Below are 25452 nucleotides of genomic sequence, written 5' to 3' on the forward strand. Positions count from 1 at the left end.
CTCAGAGGACATGGAGCCTTCATTTACAGGCTTTGTTGTGTCTTTTTGAGCTGGTTCAGTTTTTCAGCGCACAGCTGTTCATTGGTCTGACACAGTGCGCATCACGGACTGGACTGTGAGTGAACATCAGGGTTTGGCTCCCTGCTGCGCCTCATCCTCAGGGTCCATGTGTGAGTCAAAGTGAGGGGGTGGCCCCGCCCCCGGCGCCGGCCAGCCAATAGGAGCTCTCCCTGGATTATCCTGCTGTTATAAAGCCCGAGGATGCCAAAAAGACAAGTGAGCACCAAAGCGCAGTGAGGAGCAGAGACGGATCCAACAAGTGTTCAGCGCAGAGGACACAAGCTGCAGGAAGAAGAAGAAGAAGAAGAAGTGATGGAGCACTCCAAGCAGACTCAGTACAGCTCGAATGAGAAGAAGGACAGCGGGGACGGCGGCTCCGTGCTCAACGGACACTTTGACGGGATGGTGAAGCGGCCAGCAGGCGGCACCGGGCGCGCCGCCGCCGCGCAGCCCCCGGGCGCGGAGTCCAGCTCGCACCGGCCGGCCGCCTCGGTGATGGAGAGCTGGAGGGAGGAGCGCACCAGGAGCGTGGAGGACAACGAGATGAGCCTCCCGTCCCTGGCCGCAGCCTACACCACCATCCTGAGGGGGCTCGGGGAGGACCCGCAGCGGCAGGGGCTCCTCAAAACGCCCTGGAGGGCCGCCACCGCCATGCAGTTCTTCACCAAGGGCTACCAGGAGAAAATTATCGGTGAGTTTTTAAATCCACAAAGCCGCTCAGAGGCGGCGGGGATTTGTCCTGCGGTTCAACAGGTGGCAGCTCTGACGGCGCAGAGCCCAAACTCACCTGTCCTCAAGACGAGGTGTAGAGATGAAGACTTTTTAACTGGTCAGAGGGAAGTGGAGGAATGTAACTAAGTACTTTTACTCCGTGCTTGAGGTACTTTCACTGCTTTGCACAGAGAAATGTTGAACTTTTTACTCCATTACATTCATCTGACAGCTGTAGTTCCAGAGGTGGATTCACGGCCTTCACTCAGAGTAAAGATACTGATATTAATAAAGATTTACTTCAGGTATTAAAAGTAAAAGTACTCAGTGCAGTAAAACGTCCCCTGTGGCTCTTTAATATTCTAAGTGACACCTTCACAAAGTCAATAATATGTGATCTTATTGATTAAATTCTCCAACAACATGAAAAATCAGATCAGCATGAAAATGTTGCTTCCACAGGAATCGATCAGTAATCGATCAGTGATAAATAGACAAAGTCATGATGTATATTTGAAGTGAAGCAGAGAGTATGACGTTTGAATGCAGGACTTTCAATACTCAATATTGACATAATATCAATATATTATTAATAATCAGACCCAAAGCGTCCTCAGGCTCATGGCTCCGCTCTCAGGTGAAGGACGTCCAGTCGCCTCGTGTGGAGCTGTGAATGATTGTTTGTGGACAGAAATGAGCTTTGATCATTCATTTAATCATTATTTGATAATTAATCATTAAATTATTGATCAGCTTCTTCAGCGTGAAGATTTGCTGCTTTTCTCTGTTTTGTTTGATCGTAAACTGAAGATCTTTGAGTTTTGGACTGTTGGAAGAAACAAAATCAGGAAGCTGATGGACGTGTTTACATTTTTAACTAACATCATGACACATCTGATCATTAATCAGATAATCATCAGTGGCTGTCCTTTAAAGTTGTCTTTGGACTGTTGGACAGACAAACTTCACATTTCTGGAAAAGTTTCGACCTGATTTGATTTGAAGTTTTGTGAGTTTTGTACTTTATCTCGAGCTTTTGTCTAAATCAGCTCTCTGATTGGACAAACGTCTCTGCCATCTAGTCAGCGTTCGTCATGGTGAGGGATGAGCTTTTCCCGCCCGCCGCCATATGTCTGGGGGGTAAAAGCACCTGGGGGGCTGACACGCAGCCTCGGCTCCACATTGGACGGCTTTGCCAGTCCACGGCCCGCTGGAGAGGCTGGAGATGTGCCCCCCTCCTCTCTGCCTCAGCCTCCTCCGGAACTCCATCTGGAGGCAGTTTGGCTGTTGTGGGGGGGTTGTTGTTGTTGTGTTCTGGAGCCGAAGGAAGGAATGCGGAGAAAAATGTGGAGGCTTCGGCCGAAAAGACGGGAAGGTGCTTCATGTAATGTGATCCTGAGAAGAACACGAGCGAGCGCGGAGGATTCCCACCTTCCTCCCCTCAGAAGGCCGAAGGATGGACAGAGGTGGAGGTGATGATGACATGCATGTGTGTGCGGCGGTGCTCTGCCTGCCTGCCTGCTGATTGGCTGTTATAGGAGACTCCCCTTTGACTCATTGGAAAGCAGAGAACAGAAAAAAAAAGGTGTAGTTTGTGACTGCTGGATGTTTGTGGAGAGTTGTAACGTTTTCAGTGAGTGTTTGATCTGTGTGTGTGTGTGTGTGTGTGTGTGTGTGTGTGTGTGCAGGTCACGGGTTCAGCTTTCATCACAACCTGAACCTAAAATCCTCTTGTTGTCGAGCACATGACCAGCAGAACTGAGATGAGGAAAGTTGTGCAGAGATTACGCAGGAATTCTGAGCCTGTGATGTTACAGATTAAGACGTTCTTCTGTCCGGAGCTGGTTCAGCTTTTGATTATCAATAATTATCAATAATCTGGATCATTCTCTCCGTTACCTGATCAGAATGGAAGCTGGTGCGTTCAGCTTGACAAACGTCCTGCGTCATTTCATTTTGTCCAAATTCTGATGGACAAAGTTCATATTTTTGGAAACTTTGTGTGTTTGAACAGTTCAGAATCAGGTAACTCTCATCAGCGCGTGCAACGCTCAAGCTTTTCTCAGCTCTCTGATTGGACAGCGTGACGGCGGCTCTTCCTGCTCGAGTCCGGTGCCTTTCTTGTGTTTTCATGTGTTTGATTTTGTGAGATTTGACGAGGCAGATCTGACTGTCGGCCTGTTGCTGTCAAACGCAGGAAAGGCTTTTTAAAGTGAGAGTCGCCGACATTAAAACGAGCTCACGGCTGAGAAAACCTGCGCTTCAGCTCCTGGAAGCTGCAGATCCGTCTGCAGGACTCGTATGGTCGAGCTCATGGCCTGCTGCTCCAGAGTCACCTCCAGAGAGGCTCTGCTGAGGCCCCACGGTGCGTTCAGAGAGCGTTTTTTATGTCTGACCAACAGTTCAAAACCCAGTCATAACATAAGTCATCGGGTTTAACAATATGTTCAATTTATCATCATAAAAACCAAAGAAAAGCTGTGAGTCTTTGTATTTGAGAAGCTGGAGCCACGACAGGTTTGACCTCTTCTGACTAACTGATTAATTGATTGACACACGTAGATTTGACATTTTTCCTTGAATGAAAATATGCACTTTAACATTTGGATACCAGTTTTAAAATGTTGTTTTCTGAATCCTTCATCCTCACTCTGATTATTATTGCACATCAGCCTTTAGTTCATCCCATAAAGCTCACCGCCGCTGCTTTTCACTGCACATATTGAAAATATGAGCCTGTAACTAATAAATCTGAATGTTTGCTGTCAGGGAAAAGCTGCAGATTTTTTGCATTTGAGAAGCTGGAACCACTCGTTGTCGGTCAGTTTTGCTTTAAACTGACTTGAATCGTGCTGTCGCGCGAGCCTCGCAGAGCCGCGCTCACGGCTGCAGACTCGTCCGTCGTTTCTCTGTTTTCATGACGTCGTTCTGACCACAGACTCAGATCTAAGACGGAGGTTTGTTTAAAACCCGTCCAGATGTCTGACTGCTGTCTGTCTCGACCAACAAGCTCTCAGATGGAACCGAAGGCAAAGCAGAGCGAAGAGTTTAGGGCTTCACAAAGTTAAAACGTTTCACTGTTTAATCACATTATACTGCACACACACTACCTGAGGGGAAGGAGTGACGGCTGATCGTCATATGCTCTCACACACACACACACACACACAAATTTATGACCTCACAACATCAGGAAAAAGTCTTCAGCCAATAAATGTCTTTTAAAATAAACAGAAACACAATTTCCTGAGACTGAGCAGACCTGAAGGCAACATGAACACACACTATTATGGGATGTGGAACTGGGAGGCAAACAGCTGGTTGTAACTGTTGTAAACGTAAAGTGTGTGTGTGATTGTGTGATTGTGTGTATTTAAGGGATGTATGGGGGTGACTCATGACTGTACGCCCAGGGTCATGACTATGTATAGGAAGGGTGTGTGTGTGTGTGTGTGTGTGTGTGTGTGTGTAGTGCTGCAGCACACACACACACACACACACACACACACACACACATCTAGCTGTCTGAACAATAAATGACTCACCTTGTTTGTTTAATCTTTCACTTCACTATTCCCTGCTTCATTCAGAGCGTGTCAACATGTGGCCAGTGTGCGTGTGTGTGTTATTCATTCATTCATACACACACACACACACACACACACACACAGAGGAGGCAGCACTATTGAATGACGAGCTGATGATGAGTAACACTGTCATTACCTGATACCCAGGGCGTCTGAACCGGCAGAACTAGCAGTCGTCACCAGCTGCCTTTATTTAGTTAAGGTTGACTTAACCCTGTTTCCCTTCAGGAGGTGTGTGTGTGTGTGTGTGTGTGTGTGTGTGTGTGTGTGTGTGTGTGTGTGTGTGTGTGTGTGTGTGTGTGTGTGTGTGTGTGTGTGTGTGTGTGTGTGTGTGCTGATGTCATTCAGGTTTCAGGAGCGGTCTGTGGACATTCATTCATGCCCTCATTTCTGCCTGGAAGGAGAAACTCAGCTGCTTTTAAACATTACGAAGGACTTTTTTAGTTTTTTTAGAGAGTGCAGATTTCTCACTGTCAGCCTCCTCAAGCAGGCGGTTGAGCGAATGGAGCTGTTGATTGGAGGGTGAGTGTTAAACGGAGTCATTGTGACAGCGTGAAGGTGATGAAGGTGATGAAGGTGAGAGCTCTCACCTGAATCTGCAGCTTCACAGAGACTTTCAGCTCCGTGTTCAGCCGTCTGACCCTCCTCACTGTTCTGAGTCACATTCGTCGCTCCCACAGCTTCATTTTCAGAGGAAAAGCTCTAAAAGCTGCTGCTGGCAGGTGGATACGAGCTAGAGGACACATTCGAGCATTTAGCGGCTAAACATGTTTCAATCGGGGGATTGCAAGAGGCCGAGAACAGTTAAGAGAGAGTGAAGATGAGACTTTTATCAGGTGACACAAACAGACTCCAAATGAGCGACAGTGTTGGCCTGGATCTGCTGGAAACAAGCGACTGTTTGCTGACGAGTTAGAATTTAAAGTTTGTTCCCACAGAGCCAAAAATAAAAATAAAAAACAGTAACCCAACGATCTGAAACCCACAGACATCAGATATCAGTTTACTGTCCCACAAGATGAAGAAAAGCAGTAAATCTCAGCCCTGAACAACGTCTGCGGTCAGAAATCAGATCACAGCTGAAGGAAGGCTCGTGGTTCCTCCCCGGCGTGCGTGGAGGGCGTCATGGCGTCGTTAGCCAAACAGAAAAGGTGAAAAAGAGTCTGAGTGTGTTGATCTTCTCAACTATCTGTTTACACGCAGTCACACAATAAGCAGCAGAGACCGAATGGAGTCCGTCTGTCCTCTGTTGTTTCGGTGACCTCGGCCGCCCCCCCCCCCCCCCCGCCCCCGCTCCCTCGAACAGATAGCCGGTCAGGAAATTAAAAAGCTCGGCGGTGAGAGCGAGAGCCGTCTGCGTCGTCACAAACAGATAAAGCTCTTTATTGAACCCCCGGCGACTGAAAAATGCAATAAAGCAACAACAGGAAGGAGCGCATGGAAGCAGAGCTATAATTAGACCGCCATGTTTGCCAGAGAGAAACACCGGCGTCGACGATAAAGAGCGAGCGGCGGCTGAACGATGGAGGCGAACAGGGCGTCCCTGGTGGTTTCCATCCGTCTGTCCAGGAAGGGTTTCGTCCGGAGCCGGACGGACGGGACGAGAAGAGATGGTTCAGTTAAAGCAGATTTATGGTGCTGAACACGTCCAGAGTCCTCAGTGAAAACTAGAAAGTTCTGATTAGAAAAGGTCTGCTTACTCTGAAAAGAGCTGTTGAGCAGGTCAGATGAAGGCTGGTGGGCAATCTGTCGCTCTGAAGACGAAATGTGTGAGAAAACGAATCTGTTTCCACTGTTCCGACGGTTTCAGAGATTCTCTCTTGTTTCGTCCCTCCTGCGTTTTTCTCGGCAGACGTGCTGAACGACGCCATCTTCGATGAGGACCACGACGAGATGGTGATCGTCAAAGACATCGACATGTTCTCCATGTGTGAGCATCACCTGGTGCCCATCTTCGGCAGGGTGAGACACACGAACACACACACACACACACACTGATAGCAGGAGAGACCAGCCCTTTGTTGAGTTTGACACACCTGCTCTAATGACTTCAGTGACCCCTGACCTCTGACACCACCGTCACTCCACACAATAGGCCTTTCTCAATATGCGTTCTTCTCTGTACTTGTATTCTTGTGTACTTGAGAAACGTCATCAGTCTGAGCCCAAGTACTGTTCCAATTAAAAAGTCCGCATCTCGCCAAGTACAGTCAAATTCCCGGATGTGTTCTTGCCCCTCCCATTTTATCGAGGATGCATCGGGTGGTGACTTGTGTGGACTTGGTGCAGCCACGTATCCCAGAATGCATTTCGTAGCAACGATCGTGGAGGAGAGGACTCACAACTGTAAAGTTACAAGTTTTGAAATACTACTGTTTTAGTAGTACGGAATGTGGTTTTAAGATTATTTTATGTGAGAAAGTGGATGTTAAAACTTAAAATCTGTGGTCGATTCATCATGATAGCGCGTAGTTTAAAATTTGCTCCAAAGTTTTCGGAGATAACCGGCAGACGAGCTGCGATGGTGACGTCATCAAGTACGCTGCCGTCCCTATTGCAGAATGACCGTCCTGCGTCCTCCCGTCCTGGAGAGACTGTACTCCCAGGTCGAACTTGCTAAGTCCGAACTGTCAAGTTCGTAAGTCCGAACTTGGCGTACTTGATATTGAGAAACGACCATTGAGTGCAGATACAAAGCCCAGCTGAAGCTTGCTAATTAACTCGTTGTTCTCCCCGGCTTTCAGTCTTAATGCTAAGCTAAGCTAAGCTAAGCTAAGATCTGCTGGCTCATGCGCACTTGAGAGAGATATTGATCTGTGAACAGCTCAAACATAAAGTGCCAAAAAACAAGCATGTATTACCTGATTTAAGATGTTTCATCGTGGATTTTACTTTTTACAGTGTGTGTGTGTGTGTGTGTGTGTGTGTGTGTGTGTGTGTGTGTGTGTGTGTGTGTGGAGCCGCTTTCACGAGGTTCTTTGCTTCCTGATATCATCAATACAGGAAACACTTTTTATTTTTGACCATATTGTTAGAGGAAGCTGCAAATGTTGGTAATGTAATCCAGAAGTTTCCTAAAAACATGAGAACGCGGCAGCAGATGTGTATCGTGAAAACCCATTTTCCTCTGACGCTCGTCTGGAGACAGCACACCACAAACAATCAGATTAGCCGAGATCTGTTTATCCGCCGCTTCTTTTGTCTGTTCGGCCTCCTCCCTGCTGCTTTGACATCGTTACTCGCCACTAAAACGCGATTGGCCTCTTCCCTCTTTCTGACTCTTCTGCCTGCGCCTCCCTTATCCCTCCATCTTCGCCCGCAGGTGCGTGTCGTTTAAGACAATAGAGGCTGGCAGCTGATCCTTTTCCACCGGTGGAAATGGGCTCTGATGACAGCGGTGAATCACACTTACCACACCTCCTGTGTGTGTGTGTGTGTGTGTGTGTGTGTGTGTGTGTGTGTGTGTGGCGGTGGCCATCAGGTGGCTGTTTATGTCCCTAAACCTCCCCCCTCCCTCGTCATCGTCAGCAGCGTCGCCTCTTATCCAGCCTCTCTCATCTGTCCGTCTGTCTGTCTGTTGTGTCTCTCAGTGAGTCACCACACAGAGAGGCCTGCTCCTCCTCCTCCTCCTCCTCCTCCTCCTCCTCCTCCTCCTCCTCTTCCTCCTCCTCCTCAGATGGCGTGCAGGTAGCTGCTGGCTGTTCAACAGTTTCGGTGTCCGCTGCACGTGAGCAGTGGCTCTCATATTTGTCCTTTAACGTCCCTTAAACTGCATCGTTATGGTTCAGTGTGATGTATTTCCTGTTGAAAGGGGTCACTGAGGGGTCAGGGTTCAGACTACATGAGGTCGGTCAGTGGACATGATCACTGCCTCAGAATGGGTGATGACACATTAGTCCCTGACCAATCGTAGCTCGCCATTTTCCACATCATCAGGAAGTAGATAAGAATATAAACAAACATGGCGTCCAAAGTGAGCAGACAGCTGCCTGTAAAGACGCAGAGCAGCGTTAGCGTCCGTGTTTCTCCAACATTCACTGTCTTCTCGCTCTGTTTTGGTCTCCTCCACCTGCTGAGAGAAACATCTGGCTGTTCAGCGGCTAAACGTTTCGCTAACTGTGTCTGCTGCCGTTTGGTTCCTCTCGTCCTCGTCCCGCCGCCGTCGCTCCCAGCAGGTGCCAATAAAGAGAAACACTGTGAGCAGATAAGTGAAACGCGGCCGCGGTCGGCGTGTTTGATGTCGATATGTCAGTCTGCTGCAGAGGGAGGGCGGAGCTGCAGGAAAGAGGACCAGAACAGATCTTTGCACGCTTGTTGCCGCTGCCCTTTCTCTCGTCTTGTCAACAAATTGTGTCTGACATTTGAGTGGAGTGTGTGTATGTGTGTTAGCGTGTGTGTGTTAGCGAGTGTGTGTGTGTGTGTGTGTGTGTGTGTGTGTGTGTGTGTTAGCGAGTGTGTATGTGTGTGTGTGTGTTAGCGTGTAAGAGAATTAGAGCCTCCAGACATCCACCGCTGACGACTCCGTCTCTTCCTCCTCTCGTCTGCTGCTCATCCACCTGCTCACATTAAACCTGATGTGTGCGTTCGGCTGTCCTTTAATCTTAAAGTGCACGTTAGAATGAACACTGGCTGTATTTTAGTGGAATTGCCCTTTAAAGTAAAAGTGGAGGCTGAAACACTTGAACTCACCATCTGTAGCTGACCGGGTTCAGGGTTGCGTTCAGGTTAAGTTAAAGGGAAACAAACTTCACAGCAGACGTCTCCTGCAGCTGATTTATTTTAATATTTTTTCTATCAAAAATAGTGAAAAACAGCGAAGTGTCTTCAGTATCAGAGGGAGTGAGTTCGACCTCCATGACTAAAGCTCCACAGAGGGATGTGTCTGTCATTTCTGTGCACTTTGGAGTGTTTGTTCAGAGCTCTGCGTGGACTCGTGTGGAGGTCCTGGTGACCCTGAACAGCTGGAGGTCTTCCAGCAGACACTCTGCAGGTCTTTGTCTTCACCTTCGTCTCCTGTTCAGCTGCACTTTCTTCCACGATGTTTCTCCTTTTAATCCTCTCGCCTCCACCTTTTCTCTTTCTCCTGCTCCGTCACGCGAAGTGAAGACACTTTCTGAACGCTGTCAAAAGCTGACAGGGGTTTATGTTTGTTTCATGTATTAATGTGAGGAAGGCTGCAGCCTCCTCCTCCTCGCTCCACACAGATTTCATCTTTTCATTTTGCTTTCATCAATAAACCAATTTTTCCACCTTCGCCAAGCATGAAGACTTTTTATTTTTATTATACACAGACTGAAAACACAGCTAAAAACAGGTGGATGGAGACGGACGGAGTCTCGTAGAGCGACAGCGACGTTAACGAGTTTGAAGGATGTGATCGGAAACTTTCCTCTTTGTGCAGGTTCACATCGGTTACCTCCCCAACAAGAGGGTCCTGGGTCTCAGCAAGCTGGCCAGGTGGGTGAACATACTCCACCTGTGTGTGTGTGTGTGTGTGTGTGTGTGTGTGTGTGTGTGTGTGTGTGTTTGTGTGTGTGTGTGTGTGAGAGAGGGTGAGCTAGTGTGTATTTAAGCTGATTATTAAATCGTGTTTGTGTGTGTACGAGCATTGAATCTGATCCCACTGACCCCAATACCTTCAGGCTTATCGCACTAACACCCCTTACTATCCCAGTGCTGCTCCACACACACACACACACACACACACACTCTCTCTCTCTCTCTCACACACTGTGATCAGAAGCAGCCAAACCGTTCACACTTTTAGGACCTGATGGAAGCAGTCGGGTGGCTGTACGTCGTAGCCTGTTGTAGCTTCTGCTGCACACTGGGTGGCGCTAATGAAAAAACAGGAAATACTCGAGGCTGTAAGAGCGTTTGAAGGGAAATTCAGGTTTCAAGGCTTATTTTTGTATTTCCTTGGCTGTGATCTGGAGTCAGAATATTAGATTTTATAATGTTATTGTATTTTATTATGTAAAGATTTACTGGGGAGAGATAACAAACGCTTGTATTATTAAACTGTCTGTTGTAATCATCCGTCAGTGTGCAGACTGACTTCCTGCTTGACCTTTGACCCTCTGTACTTCCTGTGCACTGTTCGTACATTTCTGCAAGATCCGGACGACCTTTACTTTGCTTGCGACCAGACTTTCATTCAGAAGAATCGAGTCCTGCGGTCACGTGACGGCAGCGATCGAAGGACGGGACGTTTGATGTGATGTAGTTCCTCTTCCTGTCGCACCTTCACACCTCCGCCGCTGATTGGACCGCGCTGAAGCCGCTCCTCTGTTCTTCTTTCACCTGGAGCGTCTCTCCTCTCTGAGCCTGCAGGAGGAGCCGCCTCCCTTCGTCCTCCTCGTTTGCTCCTGTGACATTTTCTCGGAGGTGAACGAGGTCAAATTTGTCCGAAGTGGTTTTGCTCAGAGAAGAGCAGCAGGTCGAAGGTGGAGACCGGGTCGTCTCTTCAAACGCTGCGCTTTCTTTTCTTCTTGTTATTCTTGGGTTGGGTTTAATGTGTTCATACATAAGATGGGTTTAAATGTATGAATGAATGAACGAGATGTGACATAAGCTGACATTTAAAAAGAGGTTCAGGGAGGTTTGTTACCTTTGTCTTCAACTCCTCAACGAGATGGAAAACACAAGTCATTCACCCTCTCTGAGGAAGCTCTCCTCTTTATATCCTTTATTCGTTTTATTTGAATTATCGTCTCCATAACGCGGCTCATCTGTTTTTCTCTTATTGTCAACAGATACGTGAACAGATTAAAACGAGCCCACTGGTTCCCACAGCACATGATGTGAAATAAGAAGCTGCTCACTGTAGTTTTTTGAAAACGTTACTCAGAGAAGAGGATGTCGTTGATTTGTTGGGGACTATTTTCAGCGGCGGATTAATCCACATTTAAGAGTTGTTATAAAACTTTTGTAGAAATATCTCAGCATTTCTGTTCAGTTTAGATCAGTATTTAAAATCCAAACTTTCGTCCTGCGTCAGAAAAACACACATTTTGCACAAACCTCCTCCAGTTTTTGTGTTTGCTGTTTGGGTTAACTTGAGTCAGAACAGGGTCCCTTAAGGAAAAAGGTTGTTTTGGGCCTTTGTCAGATCTGTTGGCAGAAAGAAAAGCAGTGAAGTGTCTGAACTGCATCACTGAGGCCTTTCCTCTCTCCTCCTCCTCCTCAGGATCGTTGAAATCTACAGCCGTCGACTACAAGGTACCACCGAACCCTCTGCGCCTCCTTTCATCCACCTGTTGGGCTCAGAGTTCAGGGTTCTCCTTGTACTCCTGCAGCCTCCTTGTTGTTTGCTCTGCCTGACCTGCTTCCTGTTTGTCTCTGCGTCCACAGTTCAGGAGAGGTTGACCAAACAGATCGCTGTGGCCATCACCGAGGCGCTGCAGCCCACCGGCGTCGGCGTCGTCATCGAGGCAACGTACGCACCGACAACATAGAAATCCTTTCTCCTCCTCTGGCGTCCCTCTCTTCACCTCCTTTACTTTCATCGCATCACTTCATTTCCTTTCATTTCCTGTTTTCTTCATTTGCTTTCATGTTGATCCTCTTCTCTGTTACACCTCCTCCATTCCTTCACCTCCTCATTCCTTCACCTCCTCATTCCTTCTCCCCTCTCCTTTTTTTTTTGCTCTTCTTGCTTTAATTGCTCTTCTTCTCCATTCTCTCACTTCTTTTCCTTCTCTCCACCTCCTTCCCTTTCACTCTAACCTCCCTCTCCTCCTCCTCCTCTCCACAGTCACATGTGTATGGTGATGCGAGGCGTTCAGAAGATGAACAGTAAAACCGTCACCAGCACCATGTTGGGAGTTTTCAGGGAAGACCCAAAAACCCGCGACGAGTTTCTGACGCTGATCAGGAGCTGAGGAGGACGACGCTCCTCCTCTTCCTCCTCCTGTTGCCTGGGGTTACCTCCACCTGTGCGTGTGTGTGCGTGCATGTGCGTGTGTGTGTGTGTGTGTTTTCATCTCACCAGAGGCAGTGACAGAGCGTTTGCTGTGTTTTCGGTCCGACTCATTTTGATCATCAGATAAGCTGAAGCGTTGCCGTGTTGTTGACTGACAGACTTTGACCTCGTGTGTTTATTGATCAAATATCAGTCATTGGCCTTGAAATACAGAAGGAGAGTGAAACAGGAAGAATCCACCATGAAAGAAACAGAGTTTAAAGGCGCTTCAGTCACAGTAAATAACAGAAAAATGAAAGATTTACAGGCAAAATAACAAAACACGTTTAACGGTGGAAGAATTTATTCAAAAATCTGAAGATTTCACAGCCGTGACTCAGCAGTGATGAACTCAAAATTCATTAAACCAAAAACCATCAAATGCACATAAAAAAATCACCACCTGCAGCGTTCACGGCCATCAGAGACCCTTCTCAGCCTTCAGGACCCGTTCAGCCAATCAGAGACGAGCTGCTGACGAGACGAGCGTCTATGTTGAAGCAGTTCGCTGACGTGTTTCAGTCTTTCATGAAGGAAAAGTCTCAGATTTCAGCCTCTGAAATCGATTTTTTGTTTTGTATTAAATGTCTTTTGGTTTTGGACTGTTTGTCAGACAAAAGCAGCAGTTTGAAGACTTCAGAGCTGTTTCTCTTCTTCTGACATTTTGGAGACTGAAAGTCCTTTTTTTAACCCCGATTCCAAAAAAAAGTCTGACAGCAGCTTCCTGAAGTGTCTCTGAGTCCATGTCTTAATCTCCTTCATCCAGTCACGTGTTCACAAAGTGTTGAACCTGCTCCGTCCTCGCTCGTGCCCCTTTCACACGCGATCATCATTCTGAGTCTCAGCATGACGGACGTTTGAATCGTCGCTCCGGTCTAAAGACACCAGCGCGTCATGTTTTGACGTCTTATCGCTGTTCTGGTCCTGTGGAAGGATTCACCTGTACGTGCCAACTCACCTCTGATAAAACCAAAAGAACGACGTCACGGTGACATCACGCTGAGCTGCTGACTCATCGAAACTCAGCATTTCCATTTCCATGAGGAGGATGAAGTGTGTGTGTGCGTGTAAGTGTCAGTTTTCATCCCAGCAGATGAACAGTGTTGAGACGTGTGTGTGTGTGTGTGTGTGTGTGTGTGTGTGTTGTTAAGTGACTTTGTGTTTACCTGTGTAGCATTTTTGCATTTCAATGCATCATAATGTCCCCAGACTGATTTTGGGAAGTTTTAACTTGTGTGTCGTGGTGACTGGAGTCGTGTGTGTGTCTATGTGTGTGAGAGAGAGAGAGTGAGAGTGTGTGCATGCTTGAATGTGTGTGTGTGTGTGTGTGTGTGTGTGTGTGTGTGTGTGTGTGTGTGTGTGTGTGTGTGTGTGCATGCTGTGTGTGTTGGGGGAGATGAGCGCTCACCAGCGGCTCTCATGTTGTTCTTGTGGCCTTGTTGAGAAGGACGGCCTGTTCTTTGGCCCCTTCGCCATCATTGTCACTTTATGTACTGTGTTCACTTCAAATACTTTTTAATCAAAGAAAATAAATCTCTATGTGGCAGCGACGAGTGTGTTCGCGTCATTAAAAACATGAGACTGAACGCTGCGTTCGTGCAGAGTCAGCAGACAGGAAACAAGATGGCCTCCTCACACTACTAGCCTCATGCTAACGTCACATAAACCACCTAAGTTAGCGAATTTTGTTGTAATACAAACTTCCAGCAGATAATTAACAAGTGAAACCAGATACAAACAAACACAAAGCTCACGTTTTCTCGTGTTTCCTCGTGTTTCCTCGTGTTTCTTTAAGACTTTATTTCAGTGTTAGCGATAGCTGCTTTAGCGGCGGTAGAAGAAGGATTCAGATCGTGTACTTCAGTAAAAGTGCAAAAGTATTAGCATCAACGTTCAAAGGATTTAGTGGCATCTAGTGGTGGGACTGCAGACTGCAACCTGCTGAACACCCCTCGCCTCCGCCCATTCCCACAGGACAGAGCGTCTGTGGAGTCACAGTTTGGTTTGTCCATTCAGGGCTCCTGTAGAAACATCCCCTCAGTCTCCCACGCTGGACCTTTAAAGGACCAAAGTAAAAGGTTGGGGTCCCTCTGTGTTCATGCTGGAAACGGTGAACGTGTCCTTTAACTGTCCCCAGTGTACCTGCTGGCTGAAGGTCGATGTTCCAGCATCCACAGCTCAATGCAATAAACTGACTGAAAGGTTTTCTGGAAAATGTAGAAAATAATTAACTGAAGTGGAAACAGACCAAAAAAATAAAAGAAAGTCCAGGGGCCAGTTCCAGGGTCCATCTGGACCTGAGCCCAGGCTGAACATGGAGGCGATCATGACCTGGATGTCTGATGGAGGCATGACTCAGCAGTTTGGAGTTTTATAACATCACATTCATGCATTTCCTTTAGCATCGAGCCGACAGAGACGAGAGTCTTCGATAAGAAGCAGTTTGAATCTGCAGCGAGCTTCAGTAAAACTCCTGTTTCCTGTTCGGCTGATGGCGTCACCTGAGGTGAGTCCACGAACGCCACACGCCACGTTATCTCCCTTTAGCTGCAGATTGAACCTGGAAAAGTCACAAACTGCAGCTTTAAACGTCAAAATCTGTCACTGAAATGAAGAGAAAAGTCTCCTCGCCTCAAAAGTCAAAACACAGCAGAGACAGAGAACATCTCAGTGACTGATGGAGGCTGTTTTTTTTTTTTTTGGTTAGATTGTGATCAGCTAAATGAAAACAGTTATTTTTCATCACTGTAGCCAGCCCGTCGCTTTGGCGCCCCCCAGTGGTCCTATCAGCAAATCAATGAGCAGAGAATAGAGCGTCCCCTCCTCCTCACTTCTTCATCTCTTATCGTTTAAAAAGAGCCTAAAACAGATTTTAGCACATAGATCGACTTCATGTTTCTGCTCAAAATGTTTGGACTAAAATCAGGTCAAAACCATTATGATGTTGTGAAATAAAAACTTAAATTTGTGTTTTTCTGAACGACTCAGAGCAGGAAAGGTTGTAAAAATCCTCTGACTCTGTTCACTGATCACACACTTCCACACAGCTGAGACACATTCACACAACAGAAACATCAAAACTGACGCAGAGGCTGAAATATCCCGACGTTTAGTTGGATCCTACAGTTCCCACAATGCAGTTTGGTGTCTGAGTCGAGCCTCTGCCTCCTGAACAGCCACATCTTCCCTCAGATCTCAGGCTTTCTGTTAAAAACGTCTCTGAGCTCACAGATAATGACTGCAGTTCCCCCACTGCAAGTATTCAGATCCTTTACTGTAGTAAAAGTACTAATACCACACTGTATTGATACTTTCTTACAATAAATGTCCTGCATTGACAGTGTTACTTAAATCTGTAAGTATAATCAGGAACACGTATTTAATCAAAGTAAAAGTACTCATTATGCAGTAAAGCGTCCCCTGTGACAGTTGTCCTCTTGTCTCTGGATGAATCTGCTAATCATTTTCTTGATTGATCGTTCGGTTTGGAAACATCGTTAAAATAGTGAGAAATGTGGTCACAATGAGCCCAAAGTGACACCTTCACGTTCATGTTCGTCCAAATCTTCAACATTATTACAAAACACACTCAAATCATTCAAAGGAAGATCTTCACGTTTGAGAAGTTGGAAAAATAGCTTATAAAATAGTTGCCAATTAATATTCTGTCAATAGACTAATTGATTAATCGGCTGTTGGCTTCAGCTGTGTTCACATAAGCTGCTGGGTAACTTAAAAAAACATCGTATTTCATAAACTTTGTGTGCAAAAATCTGATTTGTAAAGTACCTGAAGAGCTCAGTGAAGAGGAGTTCAATAAGCAAAGAGTAGAAAAAACTAAAGTACCACAAATTTGTACTTGAGTGCAGTACTTGAGTAAATCACTGAGTACTCTCTGAGACCAGTAACCTGAAGGTCATGTATGAAAGCAGCAGCAGTGTTCAAGAAATCAAGAATTCAAGACACTAGAAGAAAAATAAAGACTTTCAAGGCCCTTTTCAAGGCCTGAATCACACACACAGACACACTGGAGGAGTTACAACTTTTTTTTTTTATGTATAACGGGGGCATGCCAAGTCACAGCATTCTGGTACGACGCAACAAAATTACAGCAAGACACATTAAAAACACTTGAATGTATTCACACACACACACGCACACACACACACACGCGCGCGCGCACACACACACACACACACACACACACACACATCCTCACAGTCACACACTCATTCACACACATTTTTTTTGTACAGACCAGAATAATTCATAACTTCATATCAGCATTAAGAAGTACCTACAGAGTACAGACACACCGGCCGCGTTCACACTGCTCGCCTCGCTTCACGTTTCCGTCACACCAGAAGCTGCTTTGACGTCCAAAACACGAATCCCAATCCCAATCCCAATCCCAATCCCAATCTGATCCTACATTTCCATCCCAGCTCAGACTGTGTTCGCCTGCTTCGAGCTGAGGGACCGTTTGCTGACGTGAGCTTCAGGCGAACCTCGATCGACTCTGAAACAGGAAGCCTGAATGTTACAGCAGAGACTTCATCACATCAGTCTGCATCATCTGCTGAAGCGTTAGTTTACGTTACACTGATCCGACCACAGGGGGCGCTACGCTCAATCAATGCCACTGTTAGAAGCACAGATCACAGAGGGTCTGTGTGAAGCTGATCTCAGATAATCAATCGTTTTTCAGTCAGAAGTGACTGAACTTTAACTGAACGTTTGATGGTTTCAGTCTGAAGCGAGAGGACATTTTTAAAACACCTGAGCTGTGACGTCCGACCTTTAATCCACCGAAGGATTAATATGAATCGATCGACTGATCATCTGCGTATTAATCCATGATGAAAGAATCGTTAGCTGATCGGTCCACACGAGGACCGTTTGATCAGCTCTGAGACTTTAACCCAGCTTCAGTGATCTGGTCACGTGACCGCGGCTCAGCTATGGATCAGATCGATGATTCTCAGACGAACAGATCGCCTCCTTCTGTCTCCTGTGCAGCTGAATCCGAACGGGACGTGAAGCTGCAGTGTGAACGCGGCCCGACGCAGCGTTTCATCCTGTAACGTTACAGTTTTCAAAGTTGACGTGAAACTTTTCCATTCGGGCGAATGTCTCGAGTACAAAAAAGGCACTGCCATTTGTTATTCTAAATATGACTTTCCCAGCCTCGTGCATGCAGTTTTAAAATATAAATTACACGTTTTTTCCCCCCTTTTCTCCTTTTTTCTGCATTTTCTTCCATTTTTTGTCTTTTTTGTGTTTTTTTTATTATTAAACATACAATAATCTTTTGTCAAATATATACGTAAGCCTGCAGTCAATACAGGACATCGGCTCTTTGATAAAATAAAACTAAATGAAATAAAGGAGCACAGTCAAGCGGTAACACTTTGTTACAGAATGATGCAGCTGAATTTACAACAAAAAAAAAGTCTTGGCATCCCAATAATGACATAAACCGACTAAACTGCAGAACCTATGAAAAAAAATTAAAGATACAAAACAGCATAAATGTCTTGACTTAAAGTACATTACATGTTTTTGGAATATCAAGGCGTTTCCTAACTGTTAATACTGCAGTGTGCACAGCATTAGAAGCACTCCTGGTCACCCACAGAGCTGATATGCATTTAGAAAAAAACACAAAAATAAAGCATTTGGTTTGAGGAGACGTGTAAGGATCCAGACTGACACTGGACCCGTCGCAGGCCAGACGCTGCGGGACGCCGGGCGAGCAGACGCTGGAGGCTCTTCTTCTGAAGCTCAACACAAAACGTGATCTTCGCTCTTTACGTCCCCTTAAAAAAAACAGTCAGTGTTTGTCGAACATGCGGCACAAACTGAAAGAATCTCAGTCTCAGCTTTGTATCAACACCTTTATAGCTCAAACATGGCAAAGTGATATGAAAGTAAATAAAAAATACTGCAATAGTACTACAGTTTCAATAATCCCTTTGATTGCATGACTGACTGCAGGTCACGTGATGTGAAACGCCTTTAAAGGAGAACTTCTTCTTCTCTTGATGTAAACAAATCCGACGAAAAGACCAAAACCAGCAGTGAGCGTCGAAATCTGAACAAACACAGAGTGTGAGAGTCTTTCCAGAGTTCGTTCACTGCAAACCAGCTGATGGAAACACGGCGAATTACGCCCACTAGAGCACCAGACGTGGATTCATCCGCCGCTGACAATAGTCCCCAACAGATGAGAGATTTCATCCTGTTTGAGTAACGTTTGATAAAAACTACAGTGATCAGCTGATTTATGAAATCACTGAGCCTTTTTCAAACGAGTGAAACTAAATATTTCTGAGCAGTTTTTCAAGGTTTTTGTCTTCAGTGGAAACAGTCAGCTCAGCGCTCAGAGCCACAGATGAAGTACTGAGACACACGAACATGTGGCTGAATTTGGTCTTTTCGTGAGATTTGTCCATAATGCAGAAGAACATCAGCCTTTAAAGTAACATAGAAAGAAACCTGCAGGATAAACCTCTCCCTCTCAGGACCATCGAGTTAGGCGCCACAACGCCCACAGCACCAAGTTCAGACTCCAGATCAGAATGGACCGGTCTACTTCCTGGCCTGCCAAAGACGACATTAACACACTCCTGTTCCGTCTGCAGGCGGCTCGCCCGACGTGAACTCTGTAACCGAACGTGATCGGATGCATCTGTGATGGAGCGGCTCCGGCTCACGGCTGCGCTCCGACAGCGAAGCTTCACATGAAAAACCTCAACGTGACGCTGATAGATCAAAACAAGATTATAGTTCAACAACAGCAACAACAACAACAAAAAAAAGAAGAAAAATAGTCCAAGTCAACAATAACTATGTTAATATTTGAGATGTACGTATGGTCACCAGCCATAACATGTTAATACATATGGTACTTTAAATAATAATACACCTAAATGAGTAAAAGTATCACCTCTGCAAAAATTATGAAAAAACAAAAAGAATAAATAATTGTTTCTACTTTAAGTACTGATTCATATGGCAGTGACACTGAAACAGTCCGACTCTCAGAGGAGCATCAGGAAAAAACACGTCAAAGGTGTAACATCAGTTTCTCCGTTCAGGGTTAAAATGGGTTCACGTCACATTCGTGCTTTGGTGACATCTGATTGGCTCTTACAGACTCAAAGTATAACACACACACACGCGACGCAAACACCTGTGTGTGTGAACTGCCCACCACCTGATCTGAAGCCACATTCAGCCAATGACGACAGGCCTGTTTCTGCGTGTTTTAGACCCTTCGATCCAGCTGGGACAGTGAACGCCTCACCGCTTCCCCAAACTCACAGGCACCCAGCGGTTTGTGCTGTGGTGACACCGGTTCAACCCACCTGAAGCTTCAACATCTGCACTGCATCAAAACAAGCTTCCCAGTTTACTGTGATGATAAGATGATGATAAGATACAGTACGAGGAGCGGAAACATTAGAAGTAGTATTAATGTAAGGTGTGTTCAGGTGGAAGTAAAGGGGCTAAAACACGCACAAACACCGGTGTGGTCCGTCAGCTGAGTGGATGATTCAGCTCAGGCTGAAATGACATGAGAAGTAGTTTCAACTCCGACATCCACCATCAGACAAACACAAATCAATGGGCGCTTGCTGCCTCCGCCGCGGGACTCGACACCACCACCTGTTGTGGTTCCTCTGCTTGTCTTTAGTCTGTCTGCTGAGACTGCAGCTCGACCGTCCATCTGCTCCGTGTGATCCGGCTCGAAGCACCAAACTGCTGCCTGAGCCCCGAGCATTTGGATTTTAGTGTATCACATTATCATATCAAGTGCAGGATACAATGAAGTACTATAGAATGGCAACAAACTAATGAAGAAACTAAACAATAGTAATCAATAACCCTCGATGACGCCGTTCAGGGTCAGGACTCGCAGCACTCGCGCTCAGGTGACAGCGGGGAGTTTCCTAACCAGCTTATTTCCATAAAGACCTGTTCTCATCAAGTCTGTACTCCAGACACAATAAACTGTGGATAAATATTAAGACACAGAATAACCATGAATCAGAATTAAAAAGAAAATAAAATCCATGTAGGCCTGCACAGACCGGACAGACGGAGGGCCGTGCTCCACCGGCAGCGCCGACGTCTCCGCCGTCACAACCCACAATGATTTCCGGACCATCTGCAGAGCGCCGGTGAGCCCACGAGCTTCAGCGTCTGTCCTGCCGTGACCGCGTTTGGCCAGCAGGTGGAGGTAAGCACTAATGAGACAATCTCTGGGAAAAGGACCCTTCATGGATTGACTGCGTGATTTCTCCAATGTTGCAATCCCGTCAGCAGCACGCCTGAGTGTCGACCTCCCGCTTTCTCTGCCGCTCTACATTTCACACGTTTCACAACCTTCCTTTCCTCCGACAGAGACATTTAGTTGTAACATGCAGCTTGAGCGCATCACCCTGCTTTAGAACAGCTAAACCCGTTGTCATGCAGATCTCCCGTTGTATAAAAGGTACATTTCGACGCGCTGTGCCGACAGAGTCTCTGGATTCAAAGAGTTCTTACAGTACACGCTGTGGATAAACACGACGTCACCGACCGCTGCCAAGTTCACTTCCTCCGACACTCACTCACACATGATTAGACATGACATCATCATCCTCTGTCATCATCAGCCAATCAAAGGTCCCGCCTCTGATGTCCCTCTCCTTCAAACATCCTCTTCCCTCTCCTGTATCACCTCAGCTCGATTCCTTCTCCTACGACTTCCGGTGTCTTTCTCCACGTCGCCTTCGTCCTCTCGTCCCTCTTCGCTCGCCTGCTCTACCTCCTCCTCTCCCTCACTCTGCTCTCTCCTCCTCTCTTGGTAAATGTTGGGGCCAACGCGTCTTTGCTGTCGGCCGCTAAAATAAAGGATAAGCACGTTGGTTGTAAACTAGCATGATGGCTACTCATGGGACGTAAAGCTGGTAGACAGCCAAGGCTTTACAGAATATTACACGATTCATACCTGAAATTCATACATGTTTCGGTACCCTTTGAAAGTAGCATCATTATGTAAACAATAAATACATACAATACAAATAAATGATATTTTTGCCACCCAATACTGAGCAAGAGGCCTTCCCGAGCTCCACAAGCGTCCTCACTGGACACTCAGTCCTCACTGAAAACAGTCAAGGAAATCCCAAACTTCCGTCGGCATCCTTCTAGCTCTGCTCGTCTCGTCTTGTTTTTGGGTCTGAGGTACTGTTATGGATTTGAAAGATGCCACGAGCTGTGGTCGATGTGCGGGGATCGGAGGGTGTCGGAGAGGGAAAGGGCCTCAGCCTCGCTGGGCCCTGATCCACAGGCCAGCGTCCCTTCTGCTGGGACCGACTGGGCTGCAGTACTGCATCTGGCCTCCCCGAGTGGGGGGCGCTGTTCACACTCTGTCCAGGCCGTGTTCAATGCTTTTCTCTCTCCTCACCCAGACGCAGGTGACTGTGAGCATGCTGGCGGAGCAGGAAGTGTGTTTTTCCGACCCGATGGACGGTGCCAATGTGATAGCTTGTGTTGGCCGCTTGATGACCGGCTCTCTTGTGTTTCTTGGATCCCGCCCGATCCTTTGGTTGAGCTCTACCATTGGCTACAGGGAGAGGGGACAGGAGGGCTGGTGACCTCGAGGTGACTTATCGTGAGAGAGCCTCGTGAACCTGCGCTGTCCTACCGCTCTCACTCAGGTCCTCGTTTCATATTGTTGATGTGCGGTCGGCACCGTCTGAGGAGGAAGAGCAGAGAGAGGAAAAAGTGTCAGGCTTCACTCGGTGAAAACTAAATGTTAGTGTTATCATGGAGGCAGAATCAAAGGTCCCGATGAGGAGAACACTACTCGTGAACGGTGAGGAGGCAGCCACGAGTCCTCAGGCTGCTCACACATGCTGGGACAGGCCTCGGCCTTCCTGCGACCCTGATGCTGGTGCAGAGAAGGATTTCAGATCTCTTGGCAGTCAAACACCAACTCATGTTGGATGTGCTCGCTCCATGTGGGCCGAGCAGATGCTTCAGATGACCTGTGATGGCCTTCTAACTACAACCTCATGAGCTGCACAGGCAGCATTTAGCTTTCTCAAGCTCTTCGCTGCCTTTGGAGCAGATCTCACAAACTTCCTAAAAGTTTTTGTTTGTTTTCTAAGAAACTAACCGCAGCTCTAAAACTTCTGACATTATCAAATGTTATTCTCCTGTCTACTAATCTTCATCCCTTTATGCCGCTGCTCACTGTGTCTGTAACCCTCTTTGAGCTGCAGTGTGTTTTATTGGAAGCTCTATATGAACAGAATTTCATCTGATTGCCATAAACTGTTAGTGAGGGCCTGAGGTTTCTCTGCCTTGGTGAGCAGTGAGGGGCCGGGGCCCACACTGTCATGGTGAGAACAACACATCTGTCAAAATACTGATAGAGCCTTTCAGAGGAAAACAACAGTCTGACAGCTGTTGCCTCCGGTGTGGCTGAAGAGGAAAATGTTATCAAGCTTCGCACTGGTGGACATTTTGATTCCACAAACACGAAGCCTCCATCGTGATACTGAAAGGGCAGGTTCACGCCATTGTGAGCTGTTGCTGAATAGGGCAGCAAAGTACACAATAAGCCGTCCAGCACAAGAGTCGAGTGTAAACAGAGCGGCTAAAGCTGTGGGCACACCGACCCAACTTTTGGATCAACTGTGCTGACACCGAGCACTGATCAGATAGCCGTTTCTCAGTTTCTGTGGCTGATATTGGAAGCACTGAGCTTTATGCTGACACTGATGAAGCAACTGTATTCAGTGTGGACGGGTCACTTCACGGCCAATGTCCACTTCATAAAGTCAGCCCTGGTACAGATGCTGATCCCCTGCTGTACTTTATTGTTTCCATGTCCTGATCGCGATGGGCTTGTCTGCACTCGTATGTTTGTTTATTATTGAATTGTATATTCATTATGACAGAATACATCAGCTGAAAACGAGCATCAATCCAGAATCACTTTGCTCCGACTTTGTTTTGCTTCACTAGGTTTCCAGAAACTGAGCATCTGCCGCCTGAACATCAACAGAATTTTCTTTACACCCATGAAACTTTGTGTTTCAAGTCATTTCCTGCAGTCAGCTGAGATTCAGTCACCAGCGTATGTCTCTGAAGCTCACCACAGTCAGCTGGACGTCTGGGTGAGAGCGACTAGAAAGTCTGAAAAACTCTGAGTAAGAAGGAGTTTCTTCACTTTAACTCACACCCACCCACACACACACACACACACACACACACACACAAAGCAGCACTTGTCCGCTCTGTGTCGAGCACTGAGGCCCACTGTGTTCTCCTCAGGGTGGGGGGAGTTGGCGCTGACTTTAACCCGGACTGAAATTCACTGTACATGGAGGCTTCTGCTTCGGTCCCTGACCTGACTCTCACGTCCACTGCAGCATAACGCGACACATTTCAAAGCAGATTTAAGTGACTTTGATGACGTTCAGTGTTTTCTGTTCACTTCAGCATTTTCAAAATGCTTCTGTCTTCTTTAGTGGTCGATTCTGTCTCCGGATCTTTAATCAATCAGAAGTCTGAGATTCCTTCACAGTCGCTCATCGTTTCCCAAAAGCGAGTCCACACTCAACGTGAGACCAGCGTTTTAAATGACCAAAAGTTCACTTTTTAGTGGTTTAGGATGTCTGTTTGGTGTGGACAGAAAACCAAAGACTCAGGGAAAAAGGGGTATTTTTAAACTTTAGGTCTATGACTCTTGCATACGTCCTCCTGCCGTAAACATGTGTACATGACACAGCAGGCCTCCGACGGGCCTCATAAACAAGGCGATGTGAGGCCACATGCTGCCGTTTCCCTCATTCAGAAAGGTTGTACAACCATCAGCTGTGCCATCAGCTCCTGCTTCAGGTTAAGGTTTACTTTCATATCACAGCATTACCAGGATGAAGAACTTTGCATGAGATGTCTTTAACTTCATTTCTAATAGTCGTGTTTTACATTCGATGTAATCCTCATAACTGATGATGTAAATTGTATTTGTGAGCGAGAGATTTGCTGAAAACACTTCTCTCCTCTGGCTCGTCTCATTTTATTTCCCTGTTGAGCTGAACTCGCCTTGACTGTTGACAAAATCGCTGTCAGATTTCAAACTTGGCGAGTTTTGGACCTGCTTGGCCGGACCGGACCAACCAAATATAACAGGACAGAAAACTCTCGTTTGACTCCAGCGAGTCTGTTGGAGTTATCGATGGGCCAAAGTCTCCAGACCTTCAGCTGAGTGTTGGAGTGGGCCAGTCAGCCTTGAGATCAGTGTTAACATCAACTGAAGCGGCAGAGCCTGAGCATGACTCACTAACTGAGTGACTGATAGCGCTTTTGGACACTGTGGAGATTGTTTTTGGCTTTAAAATCAACACAGAAGTTGTGGTTGAGTCAGATCCGACTGCTGGCCTGTTAGGAAGCTTTTCTGACTGAAGCTGAGGGAGTGGAAGCACGGCTGTCCGCCATGTTTATGTGTCATACTCAGTGTTTCACGCCTGTTAGAGGGACTCAGATAAGCCTGAGGAACATAACACTGTGGCTGTCTGCTACCTGAGCAGCACTGACAGCAACGACTGGAGCGATCCAGCTCAAACTTTACGACCTTGACACTGTGGCACAACAGTAAAATCAGTAACAGCAGCGCTTTCTGAAGTTGGTGCCACGAGAAGCCGAGGACAGAACAAGATTTCTAAAAACTTTGACTAACTGACTGTCAAATACAGCACTTAGTAAACGGCGGCCATATTGGTACAGGGAAGCTGCACCTCCTTGTGCTTGCTGAGACAGGAAGTCTGTCCACAGTTAAAATCATCATAACTCAAGCGGTTTGGTTTGTTGCAAATGCCAGAAACGTATTTATGAAGCAGGACACTTGACTGAATTAAAAATGTGGATTTTCATACCAGAATACTTCATTTACTGTTGTTGAACAGTTTGTTTGTTTGTTTGTGTAAATCTCTAATGAGAACAAAAACACTTGATGATATTAATGTACTGAGATTTGCACAGCTCATTTGAAGTGTAATATATGGATGTTAAGCAGAGCGAGAGGGGTCACGTCCCTGCAGTCTACCACTCCAGACAAATGTAGAGTAT

At 46.6% G+C, this 25452-nt stretch overlaps 2 protein-coding genes across 2 annotated transcripts in view; one reads left to right on the forward strand and one right to left on the reverse strand.

Moving 5' to 3' along the window:
- The first annotated feature begins 289 nt into the window (after positions 1 to 289).
- Positions 290 to 13860, forward strand: gch1 (GTP cyclohydrolase 1). Its single transcript, XM_076734114.1, has 6 exons — positions 290 to 751; positions 6211 to 6320; positions 9760 to 9815; positions 11548 to 11579; positions 11712 to 11796; positions 12115 to 13860. The coding sequence occupies exons 1-6, from the start codon at positions 373 to 375 to the stop codon at positions 12239 to 12241; spliced, it is 789 nt and encodes a 262-aa protein (XP_076590229.1). The 5' UTR covers positions 290 to 372; the 3' UTR covers positions 12242 to 13860.
- Positions 13861 to 16372: 2512 nt separating this feature from the next.
- The window catches only part of samd4a (sterile alpha motif domain containing 4A), a 51016-nt gene continuing 41936 nt past the window's right edge, over positions 16373 to 25452 (reverse strand). The window contains exon 13 of the mRNA XM_076734141.1: positions 16373 to 22069. Coding sequence (XP_076590256.1) covers positions 22041 to 22069 — 29 coding nt within the window. The 3' untranslated portion in view covers positions 16373 to 22040. The remainder of the gene's footprint in view (positions 22070 to 25452) is intronic.

The sequence above is a fragment of the Chaetodon auriga genome, chromosome 1, assembly GCF_051107435.1.
Source record: "Chaetodon auriga isolate fChaAug3 chromosome 1, fChaAug3.hap1, whole genome shotgun sequence".
NCBI classification, from domain to species: Eukaryota; Metazoa; Chordata; class Actinopteri; order Chaetodontiformes; family Chaetodontidae; genus Chaetodon; species Chaetodon auriga.